At 34.8% G+C, this 15,408-nt stretch overlaps 1 protein-coding gene across 6 annotated transcripts in view; it reads right to left on the reverse strand.

Annotated features, from left to right (window-relative positions):
* The window catches only part of CENPC (centromere protein C), a 67,533-nt gene that overhangs the window by 8,816 nt on the left and 43,309 nt on the right, over positions 1–15,408 (reverse strand). For 4 of the 6 annotated variants that reach the window (XM_028506790.2, XM_036021234.1, XM_036021222.1 and 1 more), the window contains 3 exons: positions 12,928–12,987; positions 8,791–8,895; positions 7,948–8,076 (listed from right to left, as the gene is read on the reverse strand). In XM_028506790.2, the coding sequence (XP_028362591.1) occupies positions 7,948–8,076; positions 8,791–8,895; positions 12,928–12,987 (294 nt within the window). The remainder of the gene's footprint in view (positions 1–7,947; positions 8,077–8,790; positions 8,896–12,927; positions 12,988–15,408) is intronic. The other 2 variants (XM_036021238.1, XM_036021225.1) reach the window with 1 other exon arrangement.

Consider the following 15,408-nt stretch of genomic DNA (forward strand, 5'->3'; position numbering starts at 1 on the left):
ATAACAATCTCTTCCTACTTATGAATGACCATTCTGATAAGCACTATCTCCAAAACCATAATGATTTAATATAAAAGCAAACATCCTATATTTCTTATTTTATGTACACCTGTTATAACATGACAACTCTTGAACTCCTGTATCAAGAAGTTAAATGGTTTTGCACATTCTCAAAGAGAGCTGGAAGTACACAATACACGTTAGAAAGAAGTCATCAAAAAGTCAATTTTAACCATAGCTGGGCATTGAAAAGGTCAGCTTTATTTCACAGCGTCATTTACTCATGCAGAAATCTTTTATACAATACTATTAATGGTTGGTTTATTTTTTAATAAAATCAATTGGACTTCCTGTCAAGATGGTGGGGTTGGTAAGGGCTGTACTCACCACCACCCATATACACATTAAAATTAAAACTAAGTTTTAGAATAACAATCCTGGAGGGCCACTTGAAGACTGGTCCATACTACCCAAAGCAATCTATAGATTCAATGCAGTCCTATCAAGATTCCAATTACATATTTCACAGAACTAGAACAAATATTTCAAAAATTTATATGGAACAAAAAAAGGCCCCACATAACAAGAGTGATACTGAGAAAGAAGAACAAAGTTGGAGGAATCACACTACCTAATATGAAACTACATTATAAGTCCATAGTAATCAAAACAGCCTGGTACTAGCATAAAAACAGACACATAGATCAATGGAACAGAATAGAGAGTCTGGAAATAAACCCACACCTTTACAGTCAATATTCAACTGAGAAGCAAGCACATGCAATGGGCTAAAGATAGTTTATTCAATAAATGGTGTTGGAAAAATTGGACAGATACATGCAGAAAAATGACATTAGACCACCTTCTTACACCACACACAAGAATAAATTTAAAATGGATTAAAGACTTAAATGTTATACCCGAAACCTTAAAAATCTTAGAAGAAAACACAAGCAGTGAAATCTCAGACATTGCTCATTGTAATATTTTATTGAATCTATTTCTCCAGGCAAGGGAAAAATAAACAAACAAATGGGACTCCATCAAAATAAAAAGGTTTTGCACAGCAAAGGAAAACATCAACAAAATAAAAAGACAACCCACAGAATGGCAGAACATACTTGCCAATACATCAGATAAGTGGTTAACATCCCAAATTTATAAAGTACTTACAAAACAAAACACCAAAGAAAACCCAAAAACCAACCCAATTAAAAAATGGGCAAAGGACCTGAATAGACACTTCTTCAAAGAGAACATACAGATGGCCAATAGAAATATGAAAAGATTCCGTCACTAATAATCAGAGAAATGCAAATTAAAATCACAATGAGATACCATCTCACACCTGTCACAATGCCTATCTTCAATAAATCAGCAAATAACAAGTTCTGGTGATGACGTGGAGAAAGGGGAACCTTCTTGCACTGTTAGTGGGAATGCAGACTGGTGCAGCCACTGAGGAAAGCAGTATGGAGAAACCTCAAAACATTAAAAATGGATCTGCCTTTTGACCCACCAATCCCACTCCTGCGAATATGTCTGAAAGAACCCAAAAACTAACTTGAAAGAACATAAGCACCCCTCTGTTCACTGCAACATTATTTACAATCACCAAGATGTGGAAGCAGCCCAAGTATCCATCAGTAGATGAGTGGATAAAACAACTATGGGACATTTACATAATGGAATACTACTCAGCTGTGAAAAAGAAGAAAACTTTACCCTTTGTGACAGTGTGAGCAAGCATTATACTAAGTGAAATAAGCCAGTCAGAGAAAGAAAAATACCATATGATTTCATTCATATGTGGAATCTAATAAACTGAACTAACATGCAAAATAGAGACAGACTCATAAGAAAGCAGAATGACAGCTAAGGTTGGGGGGAGGTTAGAGGGTGAAGAACTGAGAAAAAGGAAAAAGAACAACACTGCTGTTCATTCATGAAAATGAACAGCAGCGTTGTGGGAGATGGGGGTATAAGGGGACTAAATGGTAATGGAAAAAATACAATAAACATATTTTTAAAAGAATAAATAAATACATTGAAATTTTTCAAAAAGAATTCCTATAACTAAGTATATAAAAAGAAGACACATGGAGACTGATAAGAGGAGCAGAGATCTGAAAAAGGCTGGACCCATACCCACTCTAGTGTTTAAGAATGGGGAGGAATATCTCAGCTATGGAGGTCTCCCTGAGGAGTGAGGGGTCCCAGCCCCACACTCTGCTTGCTAATCTGAAGCACCAGTGCCTGGAAAAATGAGTCCCCACAATACCTACCTGTGAATGTAAGTGGGGATTCCAACTGGGTGAAATGGAGGGCTACTGGAGACCCATGGGAATCCAGGCACAGACTCACTCATTCATAAACATTGGCCCTGAGCTCCAGAGAAAGGGAGAGCAGCTCAAAAAGTGCCAGAGATATTCAAGGAGAAATGGAATTGTCTGGCTTCAGGGCAAGGACTGGAAGGGCAACTCTCAGACAAAAGTGCTAATAGGCACCATTGTTCCTTTGTTGAGCCCTCCCCACACACAGCCTGCAGGAGCAAGTAGATGCCAAGTCTGAGAACCCATTAACCAGCTAACACCACTCACCACACCCTGGTGATTCCCTGAGAACCCATCCTCCCAACGCCTATGCCCTGACTGAATCTGTTTCAGCAGTTGTTCCACGCAACCAACTAGCCTCAGCCATTGCTGAGGACTTTGCTAAAATCTCTCAAAGGTTCGCAAACCACAAACAAGCAATGGCTAGCCTCAACATACCCTGTACCTCTTGATAAGTGGCCCAAAGCCCAGCACCAGTAACAGCTAGCCTCAGTTTTCAGTATGGCCTCTCCCAGGTGTCTCCAAGCTCAGAACAGAAGGAACTGGCATGAAATATTCAAAGCGATGAACAGCAAGGATCTACATCCCAGACTACTCTACTCAGCAAGTCTATCATTTAGAATTGACAGAAATGCAAAGAGCTTCCCAAACAAGCTAAAGAACTTCATCACCACCAACCCAGTATTAAAAGGAATGGTAAAGGGACTTCTTATGAAAAAATAAAAATATGAATAAAAAATATGGGATAGAAAAACTTCTCACTGACAGAAACAAAAACATAATAAAAGCAGTGTGGCCCTGGCCAGTTAGCTCAGTTGTTTGTAGCATTGTCCTGTGCACCAAAAGGTTGTGGGTTTGATTCCTAGTCAGGGCACAGACCTAGGTTGAGGGTTTGATCCCCAGTGGGGGCACATACAGGAGGCTACTGATAAACGTTTCTCTTCTACATCAATGTTTTTCTTTCTCTTTCCCTCCCTCTCTCCCTCCCTCCTTCCCCACCCCCACTCTCTCTAAGGTCAATGAACATATCCTCAGATAGGACTGGAAAAAGAGAAAACAAAAAGCTAGTGAAAAGGTTAAATGGCAAAAGTTGAAAGATCATGTATAATTACAATAATAAATTAAGGAAAACACACAAATACACAAAAGGAGTAAAAATAAGAGACAATAACACAAATATGGAAGAGCAATTACAAATAATAGGGATTGTAGAATGTGTTAAAATTTAAGCAACCATCAACTTAAGATAGACTACTATAAACACAGCTTGGTATACATGAAGCACAGGGTAACTACAAACCAAAAATCCACAAGAGATACAAGAAATAAAAAGAATGGAATCCAAACAGACAAACAAACAAAAACAAACCAGAAAGTAATCAACATAAAGGAGATGAGAGCAGGAGAATAAGAAAGGCCAGAGAAAAACTACAAAAACAATCAGAAAACAATAAAATGGCACTAACTACATACCTACCAATAATTATTTTAAATGTAAAGGAAATTACAAGCTCTAATCAAAAGACAGGGTGGCTAAATGGGTAAGAAAATAAGACCCATACTTAATGCTGTCTACAAGAGACCCATTTTGGATGGAAATATACACCCAAACTAAAAACAAAGGGATGGAAAAAGACATTTCCTGCAAACAAAAATGAAAAGAAAGCAAGGGTGCCAATATTTATATCAGACAAAACAGACTTGAAACAAAGGATATAATAAAAGACAAAGAGGATATTTCACAATGATAAAGTGATCAATTCAATGAGAGGCTATAGGTTTATAAACATTTACCCACCCAAATGTGGGAGAGATCAACAGTAATACAGTAATAGTAGGAGACTTTAACACCCCATTAACATCAATGAATAGATCATCCAGACAGAAAATCAGTAAGAAAACAGCAGTCTTAAATGACATACTAGACCAAATAAGTTTAACAGATATTTTTAGAACACATGACCCTAAAGCATCAGAATACACATTCTTTTCAAATGAACATGTAACATTTTCCAGGGTAGACTACATGATAGGCCGAAAAACAAGTGTCAATAAATTAAGAGGATTGAAATCATATCAAATCAAGTACCTTCTCTGATCACAATGGTATGAAACTAAAAATTAATTACAAGAAGAACTGAAAACCACACAAACATATGGAGGCTCTATAACATGCTACTAAATAACAAATTGGTTAAAAATAAGATTGTAAGAAGTCAAAAAAAATACCTTGACAAATATAAAAATACAATGACCTCAAATTTATGAGACACAGCCAAGGCAGTTATGAGGGAAATTCACAGCAATATACACTTACCTCAAGAAGCAAGTCAAATATTAAATAAACAATCTAAACTTACACCTAAGAAACTAGAAAAAAAACAAGCAAAAATCAAAGTGAGGAATAAGGAAAAAATTAAGTGGAAAGATCAGAGTGGAAATAAAATAGTCTAAAAAAACAACACAAAAGACCAATGAAACTGGATCTTTGAAAAGTAAAACAAGATTGACAAACCTTTAACCAAACTCATCGAGAAAAAAAAAAAAGGACTCAAACAAATAAAATCAGAAATGAAAGAAGAAAAAAGTGACAACTGATACCATGAAAATATAAAGGATTATAAGAAAATACTACAAACAATTATATGACAATAAATTGGACAACCTGGAGGAAATGGATAAATTCCAGGAAACATACAATTTTCCAAAGCTAAATCAAGAGGTACCAATGAATAGAATCAGTAATCAAATTCTCCCAAACGAAAGTCCTGGACCAGATGGCTTCATAGGTGAATTTTACCAGATATTCATAAAGTAATCAACACCTGTCTTTCTCAAATTTGCTATTTCAAAAAAATTCAAGGAGGGAAGGTTTGCAAGCTCATTTTACAAGGCCAGTACTCCCCTGACACCAAAAACAGGAAAAAAATTACAAAAAAAGAAAATTATAGTCCAATATCTATGATGAACATAGATACAAAGATCCTCAACAAACTATTAACAAACTGAATTCAGCAATACATTAAAAAGATCGTAAACCCTGGTCAAGAGGGCTTATTCTTTGGGATGCTAGGTTGATTCAATATCTGCAAATCAATTAATGTGACTACTACATAAACAAAATATGGGGTCAAAACCACATAATCATATGAATAGATGAAAAAAGAGCATTTGACAAAATCTAGCATCTATTTATGAAAAAAAACTCTCAGTGAAGTGAAAACTGAGGAAACATGTCTTAACATAATAAAGGTCATATGTGACAAACCTACATCTAACATCATACTCAATAGTGAAAAGCTAAAAGTACTATCGTTAAAGTCAGGAACAAGACAAGGATGTTCAGTTTCATTACTTTTATTCAACAAAGCATTAAAAGTCCTGACCACAACATTCAGACAAGAAATGAAATAAATGGCATGCAAATTTGAAAGGAAGATGTAAAATTATGATTATTAACATACTATATAGAGAACCCTACAGATTCTACCAAAAGAACTTTTAGAAGTGATAAATGAATTCAATAAATTAGGATACAAAATTAATATTCAGAAATTCATTGCATTTTTATATATCAATAATGAACTATCAGAAAGAGAAATTTAAAAAAACAATCAAATTTACAATCGTATCAAAAAAATACTTAGGGATAAATTTAACAAAGGAGTTAAAAGACCAGGATTCAATAAACTGTAACATATTGAAGAAAAAAATTAAAACACATACAAATAAATGGAAGAATATACCATGGTCACAAATAGGAAGAATTAACATCATAAAAAAGTCTGTAGTACCCAAAGCAATCTACAGATTCAACAGAGTCCCTACCAAAACACCAATGGTGTTTTTCATGGAACTAGAAAAAATAATCCTAATATATATATATAGAACCACAAAAGATCCGTAATAGCCAAAGCAACCTTGAGAAGGAAGAACAAAGTTGGAGGTATCACAAAACCTGCTATCAACTATGTTACAAAGCTATATAGTGATCAAAGCAACATGGTACTGGCATAAAAACAGACACATACATCAATGGAATAGAATAGAGAGCTCAAAAATAAATCCACACCTATATATATAGGGCCTATTAATCTATGACAAAGAAGGCAAGAATATAAAATGAAGTAAAGACAGGCTCTTCAATAAATGACATTGGGGAAACTAGACAGGTACATGTAAACAAATGAAAGTAAACCACTTTCTTGTACTATGTACAAGAATAAATTCAAAATGGATCAAAGACTCAAATGCAGGACACAAAATCATAAAACTCCTAGAAGAAAATATAGGCTGTAAACTCTTAGAATTCACCTTTAGTAATATATTTTTGGATGTCTCCTCAAACAGGCAAAACAAAACAAAAAATAAACCAGTAGGACTACATCAAACTAAAGGATTTTTGCACAGCCAAGAAAACCATCAACCAACCAAAAAGACAACCTACTGAATGGGAGTAGGTATCAGCCAACGATACATCCAAAAATGGGTTGGTCACAAACTGTTAAGTCATACAACTTAACAGCAAAAAAAAAAAAAAAAAAAAGGTGATACAATTTAAAAATAGCCAGAGGATCTGAATAGACATTTCTCCAATGAGGATATACAAATGGCCAATAAACATATAAAATGAAACTCAACATCACTATTCAAATTAAAACCACACCTGTCAGAATAATCAACAAACAATAAGTATTGGCAAGAATGTGGAGAAAAGGAAACCCTCATGCATTGTTAATGGGATTGCAAATTGATGCACCCACTATGGAACACAGAATGAAAGTTTTTCAAAAAATAAAAAACAGAACTACCTTATGATCCAGCAATTTCACTTCTGAGTATTTAGCCTAAGAAATCCAAAACACTAATATGAAAAGATATGCACACCCCTATGGTCACTGCAGCATGTATTTACAAATAGCCAAGATACAGAAGCAACCAAAGTTTCCATTGATAGACAAATGATAAAAAAGATACATATATGCAATAAAATATTACTTGTCCATAAAAAAAGGAATAAAATCTTACCATTTGCAACAACCATGGATAGACCTAGAGGATATTATGCTAAGTGAAATAAGTTAAAGAAAGACAAATGCCGTATGACATGTAGAATCTAAAAAACAAATGAACAAACAAAACAGAAACAAACTCAGATACAGAGAACAGATTGGTGCCAGATTTGGGGCAGGAGGACGAGCTGGATGAAAAATGAGAAAGAATTGAGAAGTACAAACAGGTAGTTACAAAAGAGTCATGGGATGTAAAGTACAGCACAGGGAATATAAGTATATTTCAGAAATAAGTTCATACTCTGAAAGTAACTTTCAGAAGTAAGTTCATACTCTGAGAGTAACTATTAGATTATTTTATAAATAACAGTGCTTTGAGAAGTAGATCTTTGTGAATTTTGAAATCTATCTATGAAAACTTCTGGTGTGATATATTGGAGTAAATTCACTTCAAAAAAAATCTTCATGGACAAAACCAAGGGGGAGGGTAAAAGCAAAGGAGGCAGGTGGGTTTGGCTGGGGGGGGGGGGAATGGTGGGGGGAAAATGCAGACAACTGTAATTGAACAACAATAAAATAATTTTTTAAAGAAAAGTTCATACTTCTTTCATCATCATCAAGACAGATCCTTTTCCTATTAACTATTTTGTTCATTTTTTTCGTTTCTCCTTTAGCCTTCCTTTTAGATGATACTGTGTCAGGGGACAGTATTCCACCAATTACAAATCCTCCTGAAATTTAACAACAAAAAAGAAAAAATATCAAATCTGGGAAACTGAAAACTTTAATACAGAGCTCTTTTAGATTATTATAGCAATTTCCTTACAAAGTACAAAGAACATTATCATTACTACATTCTAGAGCTAATACTTCAAATAACATAAACGCCAACCCATTTCCCTAATGTGTTCACTATCCTAAATCTAGAAGCACTGATTAAATGATTAAATGACTTCTGTTGCTTGAAAGCAACCGTCATCAGTGAAGGTTTATAACAAAAGGCCAGCAATGAAATCTTTATAGCAATCCGAATGTGAATTTCAGTCCTTTGACTTTGATACATCCATCCAAGAGAAAAAATAACTTCAAGATAGCACTGACCACACTTTCTTGTCCACCCTCTAACATTTCTGTAGAAATACATGTTCTGATTTAATGATTAATTTTATGCAATTAGAAACCTTGTTACATAGTATAGAAATAATAACACTCTATAAAGCCACAAACACCTTAAACTGCCACCAAAAAGAAAAAGAAATCCACATCTTGACAGTAATTAGAGACATCTGAATTTCAATCTACTCTAGTCACATTTTGATGAGATGATGATTAAATGAGATAATGTATGTAAATATGTAGGACAGTGCTTAGCGCATAATATATATAAATAAACTGTAGCAATCCTCATGATTATTTTTTGTCAGGCATTAAAATGTAAATTTTACCTGATTCCCTTTCTTGGTAATCTACTCGCTCCCCTCGCCAGTATTCCAAAGGTTTCAATCGTGTTCTCTTGGTCCTGCGCACATTTGGTGTGTTGGAGGGTAATACTGTAAAAAGATTATACAAACATGTAAACGTATAAATGTTCAGTTGAATGATACTTTGCAGTGGAAAGATTAACATTACCTTCTAGAACACTGATGATGCTTCTAGACAAAACACTACAACAAAATTTTAAGACATATGAGCTAATAATTAAAGTAATGCCAGTGAAATACTAGGCTTCTAGATTAGCAAAGATTTAAAACTTAATAATACACAGGGTTAATGATATTAAAGGTACACAGGAACTCATATATTATAGGTAAAAATGTAAAGTAATTGAAGACAATTTGACAATACCTATAATTATAATACTCTTTGACTCAAATTTCATTTCTAGAGAATTAGTTTGTAATAATATTCACAAAAATGGGCAAAGCTGTAATTAAAGAACATGTATGGTAATACTGTTTATAACAGAAATAGAAAATAAATATTAAATTGAAAGACATCTAAATGCTCCATAATAGGAAATGCACACATCAGGATAGTCATTTGTGCTTGTGTCTGTGTGCATAACACATATATCGACTCACTTTATTTGAACAGTGCAAAGCTCTCTAAACTCAGCAGAGTTAGTTAGCTATGTAATCAAATTCTTATGTTATTTGTTTTTGTTTGCTAGAATTAATTCTAAAAATGGTTTATCAAAATCTCCCAGTCTAACTGTATTGTTAAATAAAAATCTCCTTGTTTTTTCTTAGTTATTACTTTATATATTTTAGTTGCTAGATTGTTTGGTAAGCAAAAGTTTATGATTTTTCTATCTTCTTCATAAATTATTCATGTTACCATTGAATGTCCTTCCTTACCCTGTCCAGCACTTTTATTTTAACCTTAAATTCCACTTTGCCTAATATTAAAATTGTACTATTTTTGTTTACATTAGCCTACCTAATTCTTTGACAACCTTTTATTTTAAAACTTGTCTTAAGTGTTTCTTATAAACACATAGGTCAATTTGTATTACTTAACCAAATGGAAAGTCTCTATCTTATTAGAGGAATTCAATCTATTCATAGTTAGTATAAGAAGCTTCCTTTTATTCCTTCCATCTTACTTCATATTTACAAGTTATATTAGTGATTCTTCTAATTTTTATTGATTTGATCAAATGACCATTTCTTTTCTCCCCTCTCCTTCTTGGTCACTTCAGAGTTGTGCTGTACTTTTTCTCTCTAATATTAGTTAACATCCATTCTCGATACTCAAAAATTAAACTTATTTTTTATGATTATATATAAAAATTATTTTCCTTACCAAGACAGGTTATCCTCTCTTTTTTTCTCATTTGGTAAAATGAAACTTTTAGACTTCAGTAGGCCCCTCTATTCCACCAGGGATATGTTCCGAGACCCACAGTGGATGCCTGAAACTGCGAATAGTACCAAACACTATATATATGCTATGTTTTTTCCTATACATACATACCTTTCCACTTAAAGGAAGCCCTTTATGGCTTCTCTTTGGCATATCCAAATTGCTAGCAGCATTGCTCTTGCACTTTGGGGCCATTAGTAGTAAAATAAGGGTAACTTGGACACAAGCACTGTAAAGCCACAATAATAGATCTGATAACCCAGACAGCTACCAAGTAAATCACCCAGGTAAGGTATACAGTGTGGATACCCTGAACCAAGGGATGATTTACATCTCGGAGGGGATGAAGTAGGACTATGGGAGATTTCATCACACCACTCAGAATGGCAGGCAATTTAAAACTTAGGAGCTGTTTATTTCTGAAAATTTCCATGTAATATTTTCAGAACATGGTTGACCATAGATAACTGAAACTGTGAATAAGAATGGACTACCATACTTTTATCATCCCTTTTCTGCCCCTATTTTCCTCCCTACCATACCAACTTTTAAGATGGTGTGCATTTCAAAGTATTAGTACAAAAAACCCTACTTAACACTTGTAAATCCCAAATTGAATTAGCATTAAGTAGTAGACACACCACAAGGTAATCAGCATTGAATCCCGTCCCCTAGGATGCTCTTTTCAACAACAGCATATGGCAAACATGATGGGAAGTCACTCCTGTGATTACATTATGATTATATACATGACAATGTATGATATACATATAAGGCACTATCTAGCAGAGGCAGAAAGAAATTCTTCCTTGGTGACTTTGAAGAAGCTGCCTACTGTGAGGGGGCCTACGAAAAGTGCCATCTGTCAAGGAACTGCAGATGGCTTCTAGAAGCTGAAAATAGTGGCCCACAGCTGACAAACAACAAGAAAACAGATACCTCAGTCCTATAATTTCAAGACCTAAATTGTGCCAACAAGCACATGAGCATAGAAAAGGACTCCACCTCAAACAAGACTACAGCCCAGGCTGACACTTCTGACTGCAGTCTGTGAAAAGCTGGACAGAGGACCCAGCTAATATGTGCCTGGGCTCCTAGTCCACAGGAATCATGGGATAATAAACACGTGTTTTCTAAGCCATTGAATTTGTTATAATTTAGTACACAGCAATAGAAAATAAATACACATTATTTAAATTTAACCACATATATTTCAAGATTCATTCCTCAGTACCGTTCCTTCTCTTCAGACTCAATTGTGACTTACATTAGAATACCCAACATGGATATTTTACATGAAGGAGAGTAAACTAAATCTTGTATTATCTGGAAAACAATTATCAGAAAGGTATCTTAGGTAGGTATAAAATTAAACGGATTGTAATGCATTTCTGAAAGCAGACTACAGAAGTTACTTTATTCTTCCAGTATTACATGGATGGGCAGTGCTTAGTCATTTAACTTTTTTCTTTCTGCATGGAAATTTCCCTCTATCCTTACAATTTAGGAATTTTATTCACTTTATGTGTAGAAGTATCTTTTTCAATAATTCTGTCTGCCAGTTGGTAAACTCATTCAAACTGCAGATTCAAGCTTATATTTAACTCAGGAAGTTTTCTCTTTTCTTTAAGTGTTTTCTTTCTTCTAGAGATCCTATTATTTGCATGTTTTGTCTGCTGCCTCCATGTTATTCATTGGATATCTTTTTCCTCATGGATTATATTTCTACTCTCAGGAATTTCTTCCATGTCAACACCTACTACTAACTGAGCTCTTATCAGTGACTATCTTCACTTTCAGTTAATTTGCTGACTTTTTAAACTGAAAAATTATGATATTTTAGTACCAAGAAGCCTTCTACACTATAATTGAACCTCTGAATGTGCTCACAATTCTTTTGTTAACTGTTATTCATCTACTATAAAAGTCCCAGCTCACCAGAAGTTGTCTACTATTCCTAGAGATAATTCTTAAAGATAATGCTGGAGAGCCCCTGCCCAGGAACATTTTTTCTTTTGTTTGCCTATTTCTGACTCTAGTCAGCATTCCACTCCAAGACAAGCATTAAGCAAGGTATAGCAATCTCTCTTCAGATGGGCTTGCAAAATACTGAGATATGAGTTTGTGGTTGAAGCAATTAGAGAAAGCCCCACTGGTTCTCTCCAGGCACAAGTGCAGGAGCACTCACAGACTCAAGTACAAGCAGAAACATAAAAAGCCACTCCAATTCCACAAAGGTGGGAGGTTCCATGAACTCTGACTGGCAAATATCTCTTTGTGGTGGAACCGCACAGTTTCAATCCTCACATAGATCTCTATAGGTGCCCCAGTCCCCAGGCTAGTACTACTTTGCTACCTTATCTACTGCTTTAGTTAGGAGTGAACTGGATAAAAAATGGGAGGAGAAGTTGTCAGGGATGCCATCTACCTAGCAGCTATATTTTAGAGAATTCTACATCCTAGGTTCTTAGCCTAGGCGGGATCATATTCTTACTATGACAGAAAGAGTGAAAGAGCTATAGGATTTACATATTGACAATAAAGAAACTCAGTGGCCTGTGATGATTTAGTGTGAAATTCATGAAAACTAAATATATAGTTTTAATTTATCTGCCAATTAATCCAAATAATACTTCCCCCTGCTTGAAAAGATTAAGTTATATTTAGAAACAGAGGTTTTATTATATGAAAACATTAAAAGACAGAACTAATCTTACCTAGTTTATGATGTATTTTGTTCTCTTGTGTTACTTTAGATCTTTTTACTCTTGAGTTATCTGCAAAATGCAAAAGATAAAAATTTTATCTGACTGCATTTCATTACTCCTTCAGCTTTTCACTGCTAAGGACTAAGACTAATGAAAGCGTAACATTTCTCTAGATTTTGATATATATCTAATGAACAAAAGACTTAAAAATAAAAAACATGTTTTCTATTCCTTGTGGACTTGAGTGAAATAAGTCACTGGGTAGATAAAAAAGTGGGGCATAATAATTAACAATTAATACGTTAATAATGTAATCTCTGATCTTTAAAGTTCTAAAATAGTACAACTGTACTGAATCTAGTAGTGTGCCAATTATGTCAGGGACTCTCAATGTTGGTGTGGTAAAGAGCATCTAAACATAGCTGCCATCAATTCTTTCTCTTCCCATGCACAAATGTTCTTTATCAAGAGATGGAGTCTAATCCCCTTCTTGAATTTTTGCTGGCTGTAGTGACTTGCTTGACTAGCAATGCAGCAGAAATAATGTTCTGGGACTTCAAAGGCTAAATCCTAAAAAGGTATACAGGTTCCACCTGAGCATCTTGACCTTTACCCTGGGGGCAGACAGCCACGACAGATGAAGACTCACTGCCCCGAGATTGACACGCTATGAGAAAACCCATGCTAACCACATGGAAAAGTCATGTGGAGGAAAAGAGATGCTTGGATGGCCCCGAACAGTTCCAGCCACCCAGGTTGGGTACCAAATATGTAAGTGAAGAAGTCACCTTAGACTTTCTGCCCAGTGAGTTTTCAAATTACTCCAGCCCCAGAAGCTTGCATCTAACTACAATGATATGTATAGTCCAAGTGAGAACTGCCCAGCTAAGCCAAGTCAACCCACCAAACCATGAGAGATAAAAAACAACTGTTGTATTAAGCCACCAAGTTTTGGAGGGTTATACAGCAATATATAAATGGAAGAGTTAATGTCCTTGAACTGGCTAAAATTTTTTATATAATTTTGCATGTAATATGCATTTCCTGAAAAGTAGATCATAGCTTTCATTATATTCTCAAATGAGTCCATGAGAGCAAAAGATTCTTAAAAATTACTGAATTAAATACTTTATAAAACTGCTGGTTTGGAAGAGACTTTATTGATCATAAAATAATTTCTCTGTCCAGAATAGCCAAATTTATAGGTATCAAAAACAGATTAGGCCCTGGCTGGGGTAGCTCAGTGGACTGAGCGTGGGCTGCGAACCAGTGTTGCAGGTTTGATTCCCAGTCAGGGCACATGCCTGGGTGGCAGGCCACAGCCCCCAGCACATTGATGTTTCTCTCTCTCTCTCTCTTTCTCCCTCCCGTCCCTCTCTAAAAATAAATAAATAAATTCTTAAAAAAAAAAAAAAACAGATCAGTGAATGTCTGGGGGAAAGAGGGGGGCAGGAATGTTCCTGCTAAAAAGTATAAAATTTCTTTTGGTGGGTAATGATAATGTTCTTTTTAAATTTGAGAGTACATAATTCAACAGTTAACCATATAGTATAAAAAGTATATCTCAATAAAGCTGTTACCCCCCCCCAAAATTCAATTTCTCATGCAATCCCCTCTAGAACAAGGAGAAGACTAGCCTCTGCTTGAAAATTTTCCCACAGCAGTGGGTTTTGGAGGCAGTTGGTGGAATCAAAGAAGAAACAAAGCAAGTAAGTAAATATACTGAGGATAATAAAAGCCAGGTTTCTTACTACCTGAGAAAGGGTTTACAAAAGTGGACTGGGATCAGATGTACTGATATGAAATCATGATTTCTAAATATAAATATAGAAATAGCTTTAGATGCTTGTGTATATACAATGTAGACATATGGGTGTGGAACTATTTTGTATCTCAGTCCACTAAAAGGGCCTGGAAGCAATGATATCCCAATAACAATGAGCATACCAAGCACCCAGATATGGACTTCTACATGCCATCCTCTACTAAAAAGAAGCTGGTTCCTTAGGAGAAATAACTTATTCCAGAGTTAAGACAGGGTCCTTAAAACATTGTATGCCAAAAAAAATAAGACAATATTCAAAACATGATAGAAGCAGGACAAAAGGACATAAGAACCAGTTTAAAAGATACCTACTGGCCAAATATGGCATAATTTGAGTATCAGAATAAATGATGAAGGTTATAACCTATCTGAATAAAATAGGAACCCAGTAGTGGTCCATAATAATGTAACTGTATAATGAATAGATAAATGGGGAAGAAGTTAAAAAACCTATTTTTATGGGATATAACTAATTAATAAAGGAATTATAGAAATCAAAAATAATTTGGTATCATTAATGGCTAATTCAAGCAGGAGTCTTAACAGATACCAAGATTGGTGGGAAGGCTTGAAAAGGAACAAGTTATTAAAATAGTATCAGGACATTGCACTACAAAACACTTATCAATTATGAAAGACAAAAACTGTGTCTTTAGGTAGAGAAA

Source organism: Phyllostomus discolor, chromosome 1 (assembly GCF_004126475.2).
Source record: "Phyllostomus discolor isolate MPI-MPIP mPhyDis1 chromosome 1, mPhyDis1.pri.v3, whole genome shotgun sequence".
NCBI classification, from domain to species: Eukaryota; Metazoa; Chordata; class Mammalia; order Chiroptera; family Phyllostomidae; genus Phyllostomus; species Phyllostomus discolor.